This window comes from Anabrus simplex, chromosome 2, assembly GCF_040414725.1.
Source record: "Anabrus simplex isolate iqAnaSimp1 chromosome 2, ASM4041472v1, whole genome shotgun sequence".
In the NCBI taxonomy this organism is placed as follows: domain Eukaryota; kingdom Metazoa; phylum Arthropoda; class Insecta; order Orthoptera; family Tettigoniidae; genus Anabrus; species Anabrus simplex.
Genome location: NC_090266.1, coordinates 352,787,225 through 352,805,482, shown reverse-complemented (window position 1 = coordinate 352,805,482; position 18,258 = coordinate 352,787,225). Strand labels below are relative to the sequence as shown.

Sequence of the window (18,258 nt, the reverse complement as noted above, 5' to 3'; positions counted from 1 at the left end):
TTTGCTGCTGCTGCTGGCCAACTTCTGGCTCTCTCAACTGCTGCATGGGAAGCCAGGTGATAGACAACAAAATGAGGAAACTAGATAACATCGAAACCCAGATCACACTTTCCCATGAGGAGCATGTTCTGTGTTCAAGATATTTAGCACACACAATAAAATAACCCCACAAATTTAAATATTATTATAAAAAATACTGTACATGTATACAGGTTTATTACTCACTATTTATTTCAGATACTGTTGAAAATTACCTCCTTCAACAGCAGGACATGCCTCACATCGTTTAAACAAATTATTTGTCACTTTATGCAATTTTGCTTCAATAACAGACTGTTTTGCACATGTTATTCTGGCCTTCGGATCTTCTATAGTATGGGGATTAGGTTGGTAAACATTGCCCTCTAGGGTTCCCCAAAAATAATTGCAGCAAGTTAACTAACTCAGCAAATCAAGGTTCTATAAAGCTGGATGGAAAGTGTATTAAGAGCGGGATGGCCTGTGGCACCGCGTCCTGTTTAAAGTATCAATAATCCTTTTCTTCCAGTGTCAATTCATAAAAAAAATGTACACAAAATTGTTCACACATACACGTCTGAATTCACAGAGTCATTGAAAACTATAGGCATGATTATCAGCAGCGGTGCCTTTGCTATCAGGACCTAGTGTTTACAGTGCACTATGTCTTCTGGTATGGGCTAGAGCAATTTTGTTACTTTCATTGATCTGTCTCAGCTTTATCCTTGGCTTGGACAAAATGAAAGTGACTGAGGTATGAGTGATGCTAGTAATGCCATTCCTTTTGCAGCCAGTCCCTGCTATGAATGGTGTGAAAATATTGCTCATAGGGTCAGTTAGTGCATGCATTTCAGTGGGCTTGGCAGACTGATATGCAAAAGCAATTTCTGCCTCGGCGAGGAAAGCAACGGGAAACTACCTCACTCCTCATTTCCCTAGTACGCCTCTTCAGTGATGCCTAGGCCATCTATGACAGCTGATGGCGAAACTGTTGAGGATCCAACCAGCCTTCGGGCCGAGGACTAAACATACACATACATGTCAGCAGCACACCTACCATGCAGCATATCCCTATTTTAACAGGTTTCAATGGCACTGCCTGTACCATACATACGTTTTCAGAGCCCCCATGGCTCAGGCGGCAGCACGTCGGCCTCTTACCACTGGGTTCTGAGGTTCAAATCCCGGGCACTCCATGTGAGATTTGTGCGGGATAAAGTGGAGGCGGGATGGGTTTTTCCCCAGGTACTCCTGTTTTCCATGTCATCTTTCATTCCAGCAACACTCCCCACAATCATTTCATCTGTCAGTCATTAATCATTGCCCCAAAGGAGTGCGACACAATTCGGCAGCCGGCACAATTCCAAGCCTCGCCGCAAGATAGGGGCTTCATTCATTCCATCCCTGATCCGGTCACTAACTGGAAAACAGGTTGTAGGTTTTCACTTTTTTTCATACAGGTTTTTAGTATTCCACAATCTCACATGTCCAGAATTTCTAAATTTCCATTGCAAAAACTTTCATGAAACCACTTACAGAAGCTTATTTAGCAGCGAAATCTGTCTGGTGAAATTCTTGCATAAACCTTGTCTTATATTGTCAAAATTTTAGCAGTTTGATCACTTTGTGGGCCAACCCCATGAATATCAATCAATCAATCAATCAATCAATCAATCAATCAATCAATCATTGAGCTGAATTTATGACAATCACACAGGTGACACATTCCCTATCAATTGTTTACCCACTCTTTTCTTAAATGATTTCAAAGAACTTTGACATTAATCAAACATTTTCCTTGATAAATTATTTCCCTTCATAATACCTCTTAATATAAATGAATATTTGCACCAATTTGTCCTCTTGAATTTCAACTTTATCTTCATATTATGATCAATCTTACCTTTGAAAGCTCCACTCAGGTTTATTTGTCTACTAATGTGATTTCGCGCCATTTCTTCACTGAAAGCACGGAACATCCTGCTTAGTCAAGGACCTCAACTCCTTACTCTAAAGCCTTCCCAGCCAAAAGCTTGCCAACAGTTTTGTAACACTACTCTTTTGTCAGAAATCATCACAGAACAAATCCTGCTGCTTTCCTTTGGATCTTTTTCCAGTTCCAATATCAAGTAATACTGGTGTGGGTCCCATACATTGGAACTAATGTATACTCTAACCAGAGACCTTCATATCCTTAATACAGGCCCTAAATACTCTCACAACAACATGATGAGCCCTGTAACCTTTATCATTGCCTTCGTGATATTCAAGCTATACTGTAGCGAGTGTGGGAAAGCAATTAGCTGACCACTAGGGTGGAAGGCTATCACGTAAGTTTGTTGAGATGGTTGTGAATATTTTTGCTGCTCTGCTGTAATTTTCAATATTAGCCGCATATTTACACAGTGATGTAAGAGACAGGATTATCACAGGCTATATTTTAAAATTAAAAGTGCTTAATTAGGGGCAAAAACGTAAGTGTGAGCGATGAGAGTCTATAGTTTAAGAAGAGCGCTCTGCAATGTTCTAATTTTGTAGTTCCCTTGTGTAGTGTTATATTCCTAGTATAAAATTAAGATAGGGCATTCAGTGTCTTATTATCAACCACGATGTGTGTATATATACACTATGTGATCAAAAGTATCTGGACACCCCCAAAAACATACGTTTTTCATCTTAGGTGTACTGTACTGCCACCTACTGCCAGATACTCCATAGCAGTGACCTCAGTAGTCATTCGACATCGTGAGAGAGCAGAATGGGGCGCTCCGCAGAACTCACGGACTTCGAATGTGGTCAGGTGATTGGGTGTCTCTTGTGTCAGAAGTCTGTACGCGAGATTTCCACACTCCTAAACATCCCTATGTCCACTTTTTCTGATGCGATAGTGAAGTGGAAACGTGAAGGGACACTTACAGCACGAAAGCATATAGGCCGACCTCATCTGTTGACTGACAGAGACCACCGACAGTTGAAGAAGGTCGTCAAGTGTAATAGGCAGGCATCTATCCAGACCATCACACAGGAATTCCAAACTGCATCAGGATCCACTCCAAGTACTATGACAGTTCGGCGGGAGGTGAGAAAACTAGGATTGCAATGTTGAGCGGCTGCCCATAAGCCACACATCACGCAGGTCAATGACAAACGACGCCTCGCTTGGTGTAAGGAGTGTAAACATTGGACGATTGAACAGTGGAAAAACCTTGTGTGGAGTGACGAACCACGGTACACAATGTGGCGATCTGATGGCAGGGTGTGGGTATGGGGAATGCCCGGTTAACTTCATCTGCCACCGTGTGTAGTGCCAACAGTAAAATTCGGAGGCGGTGGTGTTATGGTGTGGTCGTGCTTTTCATGGAGGGGGCTTGCACCCCTTGTTGTTTTACGTGGCACTACCACAGCACAGGCCTACATTGATGTTTTAAGCACCTTCTTGCTTCCCACTGTTGAAGAGCACTTCGGGGATGGCGATGGCATCTTTCAACACAACTGAGCACCTGTTCATAATGCACGGCCTGTGGCGGAGTGGTTACACGACAATAACATCCCTGTAATGGACTGGCCTGCACAGAGTCCCAACTTTAATCCAAGAGAACACCTTTGGGGTGTTTTGGGACGCTGACTTCGTGCCAGGCCTCACCGATCGATATCACTACCTCTCCTCAGTGCAGCGCTTCGTGAAGAATGGGCTGCCATTCCCCAAGCAAACTTCCAGCACCTGATTGAACGTATGCTTGTGAGAGTGGAAGCTGTCATCAAGGCTAAGGGTGGGCCAACACCATATCGAATTCCACCATTACCGATGGAGGGCGCCACGAACTTGTACGTCATGTTCAGGCAGGTGTCCGGATACTTTTGATCACATAGTATTGAATTTGCTCAGTGTATAAATATTTTTGAAAGTGTCGGCATCAAAAGCGTCTTTAATTAAACAGTGGCTAAAGGAGTTTCTCCATTTCACACTGGATAGTATAATTATATTCTGTGATGTTTGCAGCAAAGAGGTGAGTGAAATATGTTTTATACTTCCCCCCAAAAGAGTTAATAACAATTTAGAAAAATAAAAATAGTATCTTAGCTGATAAATTCTTTTTTAAATATGTTGAATTGAAACTGCCTAAAATATATTTTTAGAATCTAATTTTTCATATTTGAGAGCCTAATTTAGGCACCTAAAATAACATTTTTAGCATCTAAAACTCAAAAGGTCTAGTAATCAACCTTGATAGCTGAGTCGTCTTTTATCACTGCCAGGCTTTGGATAATACGAATCTTGCATATTGTATATGGGTTTTATTTTTTCTAGTTTTTTAACACACATAGGTCTTATGGCGATGATGGGATAGGAGTGGGAAGGAAGTGGCTGGTGGCTGTGAAACCAGAACAGCCCCAGCTACTGCATATGTAACTGAATATTTGAAGTACTGCAGTTTTATCTCAACAGCACACATTTTGTGTTTTTCTCCTGTTACAACATATTTTCAAAGTATTTTGCATCTTGAGTGCCGAAATCAGTTTCTGCAGGACAATGCTGGAAAATTGACATGCACTTCAAATAACAAATGTTGGAAACCTGTGCATGACTCATGCCATGTTCAAGAAGTTGGGCTGTGCTGGTTTAAAATCAGCAACAACTTCACATCTGGCCATGGCTCTGTCTACATGTAACCCGATTAGGCAATTACCGATTCCCAGAATTTCACGTGCAACAAGACTGCCCCCACTTTGTAAATAGTTCAGTTCAAATTTTCTTTGTTGCACAATTAGTTGCCTGTCCTGCTTTGGTTGTGGTGAAAAATGTTGCAGTTCATAGTACATTACACAGCTCTGCTGTTGCTACTTTTATAATGCCTAAGGAGAAGAGAATTGTTAGTGATGTACAGAAAGCATATGTATGCAAGTTTAAAGACTTTTCAACTGGCTGAAGTATTTTATTTTGCAAATATTGTACCAGAGATTTAACTGCAACTAGAAAGTATCACATTCAACAACATATTCAAACAGCAAAACACAATAAATTGAAATGGGTAATCTTGTAACAAAAACACCAGCCTCAAGGAACCACATCTTTAGTTAAACCTGGACCAAAACAAAGTAAATTCAATGAAGACTTGTGTAAAGCTTTTGTCTTGGCAAACATACCAGTTGCTAAGCTACGGAATGAGAACTTAACTCGGGTTTCTAGAGGAGTATACAAAACAACCAGTCCCAGATGAATCAACAATTAGGAAGAATAATGTTCCTGAGCTTAATAAAGTGACATTAGGTAAACTAAGAGAAAAGGCTGATCAAAAATATATTTGGGTCTTTCATGTAAGACATTGAACTATGGATGTTTCACCAATCAACACTTTCATAGGTACAATTTATACAAATTTAATAAAGAATTACCAGTTTTGATTCCCTTGGAATCATCCTCAGCTTAAACAATACATTAAATAAGAAGAAATTAAGATTAAAACAAACATTACAAAAGATATACCTAAAAATAAACTTGATTTAACATCAAGTTTGTGTCTTATAAACATATTAAAAATAGCTTTCTTGAAGTCAAAACTGTCTGGATGAAAGTGAGTGCACACTTTATTAAATTAAAGAGTGTCTTATAATGTGTAACATGTGTTTGAACAGAATTTGTGGAATTGTCTATCAGGGTAACGCTGTTTATTCGTGATCCTGTGAGATTGTATAGCGATTGCAAAACCCTTGTTAGAGTAGATACACTGCTTGCTGATGAGCTTTCACGAAAGTTAAAACACACCACTGATTTGGCACATTAAAAACCCTAGTATTTAGTATTCGTATTTATTCATTGAACATAACAGGCGATTAGCCCCGATACATGTTCATAACGCCCCTTTCCATGCACGAACAACTAACAACAAAAGAGAAATAAGAGAAACATGAGACTCCTTGGGCATGCCATGAGGTCCATCAGATACCCTGGAAACGTAACACTCCCAAGGGAGGGTCACCACAGCAGTCATCCTCAGTCCCTACGCGCCACGTCCATCGTCTCCACTTAATATTAAAAAGCAAAATAAAATTAAAAATAATAATATAAAAGCAAGAAATAATATTAATAACAATCAAAGAAGGATAAGTTAACAATTTACTACTACTACTACTACTACTACTGTCTGGCTGTGTCATCACCCCTGGTGGGAAGAAAGCCGCCCTCCCAATGACACGGCCGGCCCTATCCGTGGGGCCCAAAAGAAGACTCCAACAACCTTACCAGATGACAGTGCAGTTCTCTCACCATTCCATTGCGGCCGGCCACGTGAGGCTGAAACCGCTCTCCTCCTGTATCCCGCCCCTCTCATGTCTCCCTTCTTTTACATATTTGGGGTAGGTCTGTCCTACCCCGTTCTCTTATGGGTATGTCTTGCTCTCCCTGACCCATCACCCCTTACCATCTCCTACTATCCGTAAATAGTGAGAAAACAGCACATTCCCCAAATATATACAACTGAGTACCACACTGCTAGCTTACTACAAATAATAATAAAGTTATAATGCTCGTAATCTGCTGAGGCTGTGTGACAATCAGTATAAGTGATAGAGTAAAGTCAGAACAAAAGATAATATAGGAAGTAGATAGATTAGAATATCTAGGAGTGATACTAAATAGGAATTAGCTAAGATTCCTGTGTAAATTTTGCTCAATGAATCTAAAAGAGTTATACCTCAGTAGTTATTAGGTAAATTTCTATTCCCTTTCTTTTTATATATTGGGCATATTAACCCATATTCCCATTCCTTCGGTACTTTCGCCCCATTGACAATCCTGTTGAATAGCTTTACAATTCCTTCTACCATCTGGCTGTATTTATTTATTTCCAGCATACATTACTAATACCATTCCTCCCCCCCGCTGATTTCATCTTCAGTTTCCCAATCACCCCCTGTACTTCTTCTATAGTGAAATCCCTATCTAGTTCGTATATACTTACTTCCACATTAGACCACAAGACCTGCTTTCTTTCCTTATACTCCCAATCGTCCTTTCCTCCTAATAGCTCGCTAAAATATGTCACCCACTGTACATAGTCAATATTCATTTTCTTCAGTCCCTTCCCTCCTTTATTGATTATATTTATTCTCTCCCATATTTTTTCAGTTCGATTCATTCTGCATTCCCTGTTTATTAGCTCTGATTGGTCCTTCAACCACTGCTTCTTCTTCTTCTTCTTCTTCTTATTCTTCTTCTTCTTCTCCTCCTCCTCCTCCTCCTCCTCCTCCTCCTCCTCCTCCTCCTCCTCCTCCCCAATTTTACTTTTGTACTCCTTCCTCAGCCTGAAAAATGCTTCATGATCTTTGCTCCCTCCTTTTGCTCTATACTCTTTTAATGCTCCTAACGCTGCTTTTCTGCAGATCTCACATTCCCTGTCATACCAACCATCCCCTTCTATTTTTTTTCTTCTGCAGTGCTCGACTGTCCATGTCATGTCACTCTCCTTACAGGGTATTCTAATAACTCCAGCACACTCTATCTATATTATTTTCCTTCAGCGCCCTTTCCCAGCCAATTCTAATTAATTGTATCTCTCCTTTTGAGTTCTCTGTCCATATATAATATAACCACTACCGCACTCTATCGGACTTTTTCTCTCTTCCTCTTTGCTTTCCTCTCTCCTCACCAAACTAACCCATACCGGAGCGAGGTGTAATTCGGTCCAGTCCTCCACCACTATGCTTTTGATGTTATCCAGCAAGTCCTCTGAAATCATTACTAAGTCAATAACGCTCCCCCCTTGTTCAGTAATATAGGTCATTTTACCTTCTCTGTCCCCCTCCCAATAGCTGTTCAGAATGAAGAAATTCCCGACTTTGCATAAATCTAAAAGTTTTCTACCGTAGTTATTAATTACCTTATCATTACTACTTCTTCCTGATCCTACTATCAACTCTCCTTCTTTACTGTACCTCGGACTTCGCTCGCCTATTCTGGCATTCCAGTCTCCAAGTAACAATATTCTGTCCTCATACCTCCCTCTTATGATACTAGTTTCTAATAATAATTCCTCAAAGAACTTCTCATTTGCATATGGAGATTCCTTGGGGTGACAGTAGGCAAAAGCCAAACACAGATGTTTCTCTCTCCCTGCCTCTCTCCCCATGTTAAATCTTATCCATATAACCCCTTCAATGTCACTCTCAATATGCTCTACACGTTCATTCAACTCTTCTTTGAGACTAGCACCGCTATTCTTCCAAGCGCACGGCCCATTTTAGTTAGTCTCTTCCTTGACTTGTGCCTCACCGTGAATCCCCCCCTCCCTGCCTACTTCTAGCCATGTTTCCAAAAGCACTACAATATAAAAACTTTCCACTAAATTTGTCCACTTTTTTTTTTTTTTTTTTTTTTGCTAGTTACTTTACGTCGCACTGACACAGATAGGTCTTATGGCGACTATGGGACAGGGAAGGGCTAGGAGTGGGAAGGAAGCGGCCGTGGCCTTAATTAAGGTACAGCCCCAGCATTTGCCTGGTGTGAAAATGGGAAACCACGGAAAACCATTTTCAGGGCTGCCGACAGTGGGGTTCGAACCTACTATCTCCCGAATACTGGATACTGGCCGCACTTAAGCGACTGCAGCTATCGAGCTTGGTTTGTTCACTTTTATATTACCTATTTTACTCAATACACCTTCAATATTAACAAAGCCTATCTTCCAGTCTAGTTACAGCATTTTTTCCCTACCTTACAAACCACCATCTTTATTCTTACTTCTCGTCACACTCTCGCTCTCAGCTTCTACCTACCTTCCATCATTCTTTGACGCTTTATTGTCATCCTTCCTCTCTTTATCTTCTAAGCCTTTATTTTTTCCGCCACAGGCCCTTCAGGCTCCTGCTTTTCCCCTTGGTCATAAGGTCTCTCTCTTTCTTGTGCCCCCCCCCAGGTCGGCAATGAATGTATCCTCTTTTCCTTTCAGAACACTATCTGCTAACACTTCCTGAACCTGCACATTTGATACTTCACTCACACTATCTTGCACTGCACTTTTTTCTTGATTCGGCGCTTCAGCCATCGTTACCACGTTTCCTCCCTCCTCTTGGGCATACTCCTGTCTATCTCTTGGCCGCTTCGATCGTTCCTCTTCCTGTTTTTTCTCTTCCTCCATGCCTTTTAGTTTTGTTACAGACCAAACACGCCACCAGACACCATTTGTTACCACCAACCTTTGATCCTTAATAAATGCTTTGAGGCCTTGGTGTCTAGCTCTATCTAAATATTTTCGTAAGATTTTCATATTCTCAATCCCTTCTCTTCCCAAGTCTTTGTTAATCCAAATCCTTTCACCTTGTAAACCCTTGCGTTTTTTAAAACTATATCCACCATTATGGTTGACATCAACTTCACTTTCACTGGTCTCCTACCTTTCATTTTTTCTACTCTTTCGACATCGTCCATTTCAACTTCACTGAAGTTAAGTTTCAGCTTGTTTTGGACAAGATCCACCACTTTACATTAAGCTTCACTTTATCTTCACTCCGCTCTTCCTGTAATCCATATATATACATATTTCTTCATCCTTTCTTGGTCGACGAGACCGAGCTCATTCTTCAGAGATGCCACTTCCTTTTCCAGATTTTTTACCAGCTCTTTTAGCACTCTCGTTGCTCTCTCATTCTCCTCTATTCTGTTTTCCGTAACTCCCCACTGTTCCTTGAACCATGCCTTCATATTTTCAAATGCCTTGGCTTGTTCTTTTCTCATTTCCTTTACCAGTGCATCTCCAGTATATGTTTTTACAGCATCTGCTATCAGCCCCCTGATTCTCTTCCAGTCCTCCCAGCTCATGTCAGGGCCTGGATTCATCTCCACGCCCCCTATAATTAATAGCATATATTATCACCATCACTGCCAAGATAGCCTCGTCGATCTTCCCCAGCTCTCCCTTGTTCGCCGCATGCCGTCGTCTTCTTCTGCCTGTGCTGCCAGCTACCGATCGCCACTTGATATTGCTAAAAAGTAAACTCGTGTCCTCATCCCGAGGTGGTGCAGCTCTTTTTTAGGCACACTCCCATTGGAAGTGAGCTGCATGTACCATTTCAACCACATACCAGCCCTCCTGTCATTCTAAAATTTCTGGCAGTACCAGGAATCGAACCCGGGCCTCCGAGGTCGGCAGCTAAGAATGCTAACCGTTACGCTACAGAGGTGGATGCTCGATATTGCTCAATGCCAATCATGTTACACCGCACTCACCTTACCACACATCCACTCTGGTTAATTGCTCAAGTTGTACATGATTAAAAACACTATCTAAATCTTTTTACAAATTTCTATATATTGAGGGCAATCGAACAGTTGTTTAGAGTTAATAGACTGTCTTGAAGGGTTACAGAGGTTATTATTATTATTATTATTATTATTATTATTATTATTATTATTATTATTATTATTATTATTATTATTATTATTATTATTAATTTTCCACAAATTGTAGGTACAGTTCAGGAGTGGTGAATGGAGAAAGGGCATAGCCCCGTATACACGAACATGCCTCCATCCCCACTGAAAATTACAATATTAAAATATACAATTATATTCTACACAGTGTACTCATACAGTCAGTATTTACATAATATTCACTAGACCTGTTCAAAAAAAAAAAAAACACACACTCACTCACTCTCTCTCTCTCTCTCTCGGCCAGCTCACTCATAGTCACATACAGTCTCACTCACTCGCGATCCCATAAACTTTCATCCATCCTCCCATGCATACTGAACATTAACACAGTAGAAAAAAATATGTTATGTACAAAAGGTTTCGTTATATATACAAATTCTTTTTACCTCTTTACAAAAATTTTCTGCAGGTAGTTCTTTTATCTGTGGTGAGAGTTCATTCCACAGCCGAGCAGAACTAATAAAGAAGCCACTTTGATATGATACTGTTCTTGGAAATGGAGGGAAAAGGGATACACCTCGACCTCTTTGAGCGGAACAATAGTTCAACTGTAAGAGGTTGAAAGTGTTTGTATGAATGTTACCTGAGAGGGATTTTCTCAGAAAAGCAATATGTATTTGTTTACAGAGATCTGTTATGGGGGACAGTGACCTGGCTGTATTTAAATGATCATGTTGAGTAATTAGTCATTCTGCTCAGCGTTTAACTCCCTCTAGTTTCATCATGTTCTCCACTGTAGTGGGGTGCCAGGCAGGAAGCCCGTGCAACAGTATTGGCCGTACAAATACCTAATCGGCTGTCTAAACTGCTTTCTTTCTGGCTCCCAATAAAGACCTGCGGATGAATCCCAAGACTCTATATGCCTTGCACCTTATTTCCTCAACATGCTTGTTCCATTTTAAATTACTGCAAATGTGAATGCAAAGCAATTTTACTGAGGTGCAAGGCATCAGATTTTTACCAAACAGTGAAATTTGGTGCTGTAACGGTGATCTTGCCCTAGTTAACACTAGAATGGCCAGAGTGGTCACTTTGACCGTTAGCCAATTTCAAGGTATTCCCACGCTCGTACTTTTTTTAAGCACGAAGTTGTGCTTTAGAGACTTTTAAGCTTTTCGTGTTATGTACATTTATGCCAAAAATTACATCTGTAGATAATAAGGGAACACCGATATTGTCCGTTATAACTAGGAAGGCCATAAGCGGTCATTTTGACCACTTCACTTCCTTGATACGGTGAGCTCTAGTCTGCTCAATGCTTGCTTCCTGTGTTATATTTACAAGTGGCGCTATAGGGGTGTATGATGCAACTAAATAGTATGGCTCTAGATGTGGTCGCGAGTGGACGAGTTAGTGCCTGTTCCTTGTGTAGTATAGTGCGTAATAATTGCTCGGCGGCAAAAGCTTACTCCTGTTCAATTATTAACAGAACTTGAAAAGCTAGAAGACGAATCAGGTGACAAAGATACATTATCAGCTATACACGCAATGAGTGACGATGAGGATGTTATACCTACACAGTGTGGTAATATGTTAGATAGCAATAGTGATTTAGCTAATGAAAATGTGCACACAGTGGAATTCGCATCTACGATAGACTCCTTCAACCAGTCGTGATCGATCTTGCAGCAGAGAATGGTCTCTTAGCAGCGGGCAACCTATTCGAAGAGGAAGGAGGCAAGGTGGGAGAGGTCATGAACTGGTAAAATCTCTATTTGCACCAGGGGATCAATTATGAGGTAAGGATGGAACAAAAATTTGGGCTGTTATCAACAGTAGTGGGAACCACCCTGGAAGGATGGCTGCTCAGAATGTACTGAAAGAGACAGCAGGGCCTACTTCCCATGCTAAGCGTACCGTAGAGACTAATAGCAAGGTTAGTGCCTGGTGTTTATTCATTGACACACCCATACTGAAGCAACTTGTGAAAATTTGAATTTATTATTCCACCTTTACAATACTGTATTTACACAGTGGACTTCGCATCTACAATACACGCAGTTACTCCTTCAACCAGCCGTGATCAATCTTGCAGCAGAGGAAGACTATATTTACAGTATTGTAAAGGTGGAATTAGAAATTCAAATTTTCACAAGTTGATACTTTGAAAATACAGGCTCTAATATGAAATTTATAACCTGCAACATACTGAAGCATATAAAGATGTGCACAGAGACCGAAGCTCGTAGACAGACAATGGATAACTGGTTTATTTCTTTGGAAGAGTTAAGATGCTTTTATTGTTTTGTTATACGCCCGTGGAGCTTATAAACTTGATGATGATGATGATGCTTGTTGTTTTAAGGGGCCTAACATCAAAGGTCATCGGCCCCTAATGGTACGAAATGAAAGAACAAAAATTGCAAAGGCATCTACTGACCAAAATAAAAATAAAATATGGCATGAAGAATGAATGGATGGACAGGAACTCAGCAAAACACAAAACAAACAAACAAAAACCAGTGGATCGGACTCAATACAGATCGAAAATAACATTATTACCGACCAAGGAACCACTTATAAAGCACAATGTTGCTTGGTGTCTAAAGGGGGTGCAAAATCCACGTCTAAGGCCTCTCAGAATGGTACATGTCGCGAGTAAAATAGAACCATGGTATGTGTCATGTTGGGGTATTAATCAGAAGTAGCGAAGACTCATGGTGTTCCACAAAAGATGGTACTACTCACAAGTATTGCAATACGTACAAGTAACGCAGACCTATGGTGTGTCTCACACAATGGCCCAACTCAGAGTCAACGCAAACCGAGAAGGTTCCCCACCTAGGTGTACTAAACACGGGCGCCGGTATTCCCGTGGTGTTCCTCACATAGTGGGTACTAATCACAGGCAACGCAGACCCACGGTGCTGCTCATATAGTGGTACAACTCACAGGCTACGCCCAGACCCGCGGTGTTGCACACATGGGTACGACGCACGGGTACTGGAATCCACCAGGCCAGGCTTTTACTGCTACTAATCACAAACCGATTTCGTACCGAATTTAGTGGTACTACTCGCAAGTACAGGCAACCTATGGTGTTCCCCGCGTTATGGTACGATTCAAAATTAGTTTCATGGTTCCAATTCAGTCAGCCTTTGGTCGCCCCTTTTACTCGCCTCTTACGACAGGCAGGGGATACCGCGGGTGTATTCTACATGTGCGTCCCCCACCCGCAGGGGGTAGTGTGTTTGGTCCGCGAGAGGTATTTTATTTCCCTCAAGTCCGCTGGCAAGCCGGTTAGGACCCCCCTATCCGCCACCTGGGACGCGCCACGTGGGAGTATCACCTCTCCCCCTGCTACGCCTGCGTAGCAGGTTCGTGGAGCTTATAAACTTACTAGTCTAGGCGTAGATCATTTGTGGTCTTCTTTATGGGGTACCCCAGTTCTCACTAACACTATGGCAAGAAACAGGTTCAAAGAAATTCTTAGGTATTTGCGGTCTGATCTCCGTAAAACTAGATCTACTCTGCAGACAGATAAATTTGCTTTGGCATCTGATATTTGGAATAAATTTATTGAGAACTGTTATGTGTGCTATAAACCAGGAGCAAATGTCACAGCTGATGAACAACTCTTCCCCAGCAAAGCTTGGTGCAGGTTCACGCAGTACATGGCCAACAAGCCAGATAAATTTTACATAAAATTCTGGCTACTGGTTAGACGTTGATTGTAAATATGTGTGCAATGGGTTTCCTTATCTTGGGAAAGACGAAATGCGACCTGCCAATGAGTCACTGCCTGAAAATGTTGTCATGAAACTTATGGACTCATACCTCATGAAAGGACGTAACGTGACCACTGATAACTTCTTTACATCGGTAAAGTTGGCTAAGAGACTGAAAGAGAAGAAAACTAGTACTGCTGGAACAATCGAGTGAGGAAGGAAATCCTGGAGTCAATCAAAGCACTATGTAAGAATCTGTTTTTGTTTTTTTTTTGCTAGGGGCTTTACGTCGCACCGACACAGATAGGTCTTATGGCGACGATGGGATAGGAAAGGCCTAGGAGTTGGAAGGAAGCGGCCGTGGCCTTAATTAAGGTACAGCCCCAGCATTTGCCTGGTGTGAAAATGGGAAACCACGGAAAACCATCTTCAGGGCTGCCGATAGTAAGAATCTGTACGAGACTGTCATACTTAAGAACACATTATTCTCAAAGTACAATATCAAGGAAAAGTGAACAAGATTGTGCTTAGGCTAATCACTCTACACCCGAGCGTTCAAGTCAGTGAAGATAACAAGAAGCTCCCTAGTACTACTGAATTTTATTACGGAACTGAGTATGGTATGGATGTAGCTGATCAAATGGCGCATAAATACACCACTAGGGCTGGATGCCGAAGGTGGCCTGTGCATGTATTTTACAACATACTTGACCTAGCAGCAATAAATTCATGGATAGTCTACAAGCAAGTTACGGGACAGAGACTCTCTCGACATGATTATGTTCTTGAAGTAATACAAGAATTAAGATCAGATTTCCTGAAGACAATATCCCGGTTGACTGAACTCCCTACACTTCAGCCTGAGCCTCGGAGTCAGGTCCAATGTGTCAGTCGTAAGCGACGACAATGTCAAGTGAACTCCAATTGTAAACAGAACAAAACCTCTGACACGTGTTGTTCTTCTCTTGCAACAAAGTAGTCTGTGGAAAATGTTCATGTAAGGTAAACACTTGCATAAATTGCTTGTCAAGTGCCTGAATATTCTTGTAAACAAATAGAGACTTATTTTTATCATGAGTTTTCACAAAGGCATTCAATAGAAAGTCCACCAAAATATTTCATTGTTATCTATTAGAAGCGAGAGAATATGAACAATTACTGATATTTAAGAACGGATTGATCTGTATCCAATGCATACTATGTTGTTTTAAAATAAACTCTTGAACATTCATATGTTTCCCAGAACATGGAAGCTTTATATATATCAGTAAGCGGCAACGGTCAAAATGACCGTCTGCGACCTTTATAGGTATGAGGAAAGTTCGGCCGTTCTAGTGTTAAGCGGATATATTTACATTTCGGTACATTTACAGACACTCTTATTTATTTCGCACCACAGAGCCACATTATCCAGATCTGACTGTAACCTATTTACGTTGTTCTCATTGTGAATGGCTCTGCAAACGATGGTGTCATCAGCGTACTGTGCCATAGTAGACAACCTGGCACAACCTGGCAGATCCAGCATAAATATCGTGTACATAAGCAGCTCAAACACATTACCTTGAATCACACCCGAGGTGACTAAAGTTTGTTCTGACCTGGCCCCATTGAACACAACACTCTGTGTTCGACCTACCAGGAATGATCGAATTGCTCCTTTAACAATGGTCAACCTAACGGAGAGAGAAGAGGGAGATAAATCATATTTATTATTACTATTTAGCCCGCACTGTCAACTTTGAACAGTTTTATGATGTTATCATTAAAAAGTTCCACTTTTACAATACTCACATTGTTTTAAGATTAAACTTTGTGAGTATTGTAAAGGTAGAACTTTTTAATGATGAATATCATATATCTGTTCATATTTACTAACTGTGGAAGTGTTTCTTAACATTAAAGTGAATCACTCAACTGTTCCTGCACTTTTCAATGACACACTTTTTTGTGGCCATCATACATTATTCTCAATCATGTTCTCAAGAACTCCTACTGACCTTCGGAAAGAGAAGGACCCTTGAGTTTGCCGGGCGCATTTTCCGGTGATACATAGGGAGCTTCTAACCCAATTCAACCATGGCGTAGAAGCCCAGAAGATTCATCAGGATGCTGGCCATGAAAGTCTAAGCTATTATTTTAATGATCTAAATTCATCATTCAAATTAAATGATGTTTATTGAAATGGGACAGCAATTATCTTGTCTAGTATTACTCATACCCTTTGTAATTGGGAATGTCATCACAGAAATATCACTAAGTATCCTTATCGATAAAAGTCAATTTGTAGGTTATCGTAACCATGCCCCTCCCCTTTTGCCTCTTTACCTTTTCCTTTCCTTTACTTTCCTTCTCTTGTTTAAAGTATAAATTAATTTTGCTCAAGAATTCTCTTTTTCCAGTGCATTTCTCAAAGGATCGACATGCCATCATCATCGGATTGGCACCTCTGCTGATGTATCACCATGACTCAATCTTGAAATCCTCAAGCTGACTCTTCCAACTATGCTCAAGAAAGAAGAATGAAGAAAGAAGTTTCACTAACCATGGAAAAAAAAAAAAAGCACCTCCGGTCCCATTACGACTGGCTCAGCACACTGTCCCTACATTACTGTCCCTCTATCTCTTCCTCCCTTCTACTGTTGTCACGTCATCACGTGATCACCGTTCTGTGCCTCACCATCTGGGCCTTTCTGGAAATTTCGCCCTGAATATATGAGCCCACATAGTTTTACCATGCGCAGTTGATGGTTGACAAGGTACTCGACTTGATTCATTGAATGAGCTGTTCTTCTCAGCATCCCGTTGATAGCACTATGAGGTGAGGTTAGGGCAGACGAAAACAGACCTTTATTATTTTCATATTTTTCCACCACTTTCTTCCAGTTAATGATGGTCTCTATTTTTAACTATCATGAATCCAGACCTTCAGGAATTGTTTACTCTAATTATGCGGTACGGTTCTGATTTTGTACGAAAGGTTTGAGAAAAACTGCTATGTCTTAAACTTTAGAACTTCCCATCATGGTGTTGAGTATTAAGGAATATGTCATAAAAATTAGTAGAACACCTTACTTTTGAGCAGAGTGAGTTCTACGCACACATACCGTCTAGTTGCCATTTCTACCTTTGTTACTCTCGCTACCCCCTTCCATTTCCTCAGTATACCTGTATGTAGGCATTCTTTTCATGCAAATTATCTGTAAAGTTGAGGGAAGAGTTGTCAGTTTATCTCATTGGAATCTCTAAAACTTCTTATCTTATTACCCCTGCTCAAATTTTAATCTCATGTTAATGGAGATTGTCAAGGAATAAGCTTACGAGAGTTGCTTGCTTATGTTAATAATTAACCTCCTCTATGGATTAATCTTTGGGGATATTCCACCCCTTTCATTTGTTGTATTGTGGAATTATTTTTCCAGATTGATAAAATTATCGATACTGCTGCTGTGGATCGGTAAATTAGATTGTAAGCAGCTATGCTTTACAAAGATTGTAAACGAGTATTAGCTCACACTCCTTCTAATGAATTGTTATTGAAGAAATTTATGTTATACATTTGAAACATCCCGTTGTAAAAATAAGTCACTGAGAAACTGATGTTGGTAATCGTCGAAACGATTTCAAATTTTCTGGTATACGAGATGGATCTCAAATGGGTTCATTTACCAGTTAATACCGAACAATCACTTTCAGGTTGTTATCAACAGATGAATTGTTTTACATATGTAACCTTGTAAACATTTCTTGTTAATACTGATTACTTGTTAGTTATTTCCAAAATATATTTATTAAGCATGTTTCATTTGCATCTTTCTACGTAATATTTCCTTGCCTTTTCTTTTGATGCTTACTCCTGGAATATAACTTCTGAAAAATGCTCTAGTTATAATTATACACCACTGTGCCTCTGTAAAACTACTGTGAAAATGAAATGTTTTGTGGCTGTGTGAAAGGATGCACAATTTGATTACTATTTGTGAAGTACTGAGTAATATACTTGTTTCTTTTAACATCAGTACATCATAGGTTCTTTTCTTATGGTTATTAACAAAACAACCTACTTATTATAAGGTATCATGCGTGCTACCATATTTACTCGTGGCATATAAGACCCTTCAACGTCATTCATCAGAGAAGAAC

General features: G+C 40.5%; 1 protein-coding gene across 4 annotated transcripts in view; it reads right to left on the bottom strand.

Annotated features, from left to right (window-relative positions):
• The window catches only part of LOC136864134 (E3 ubiquitin-protein ligase RNF170), a 354,319-nt gene that overhangs the window by 229,912 nt on the left and 106,149 nt on the right, over nucleotides 1-18,258 (bottom strand). Inside the window, exon 6 of one of the 4 annotated variants that reach the window (XM_068226177.1) lies at nucleotides 15,720-15,791. The exons of the other annotated variants lie outside the window; for them this stretch is intronic. Coding sequence (XP_068082278.1) covers nucleotides 15,777-15,791 — 15 coding nt within the window. The 3' untranslated portion in view covers nucleotides 15,720-15,776. Of the gene's footprint in view, nucleotides 1-15,719; nucleotides 15,792-18,258 lie in introns of those variants that run through there. 4 annotated transcript variants of the gene reach the window in all.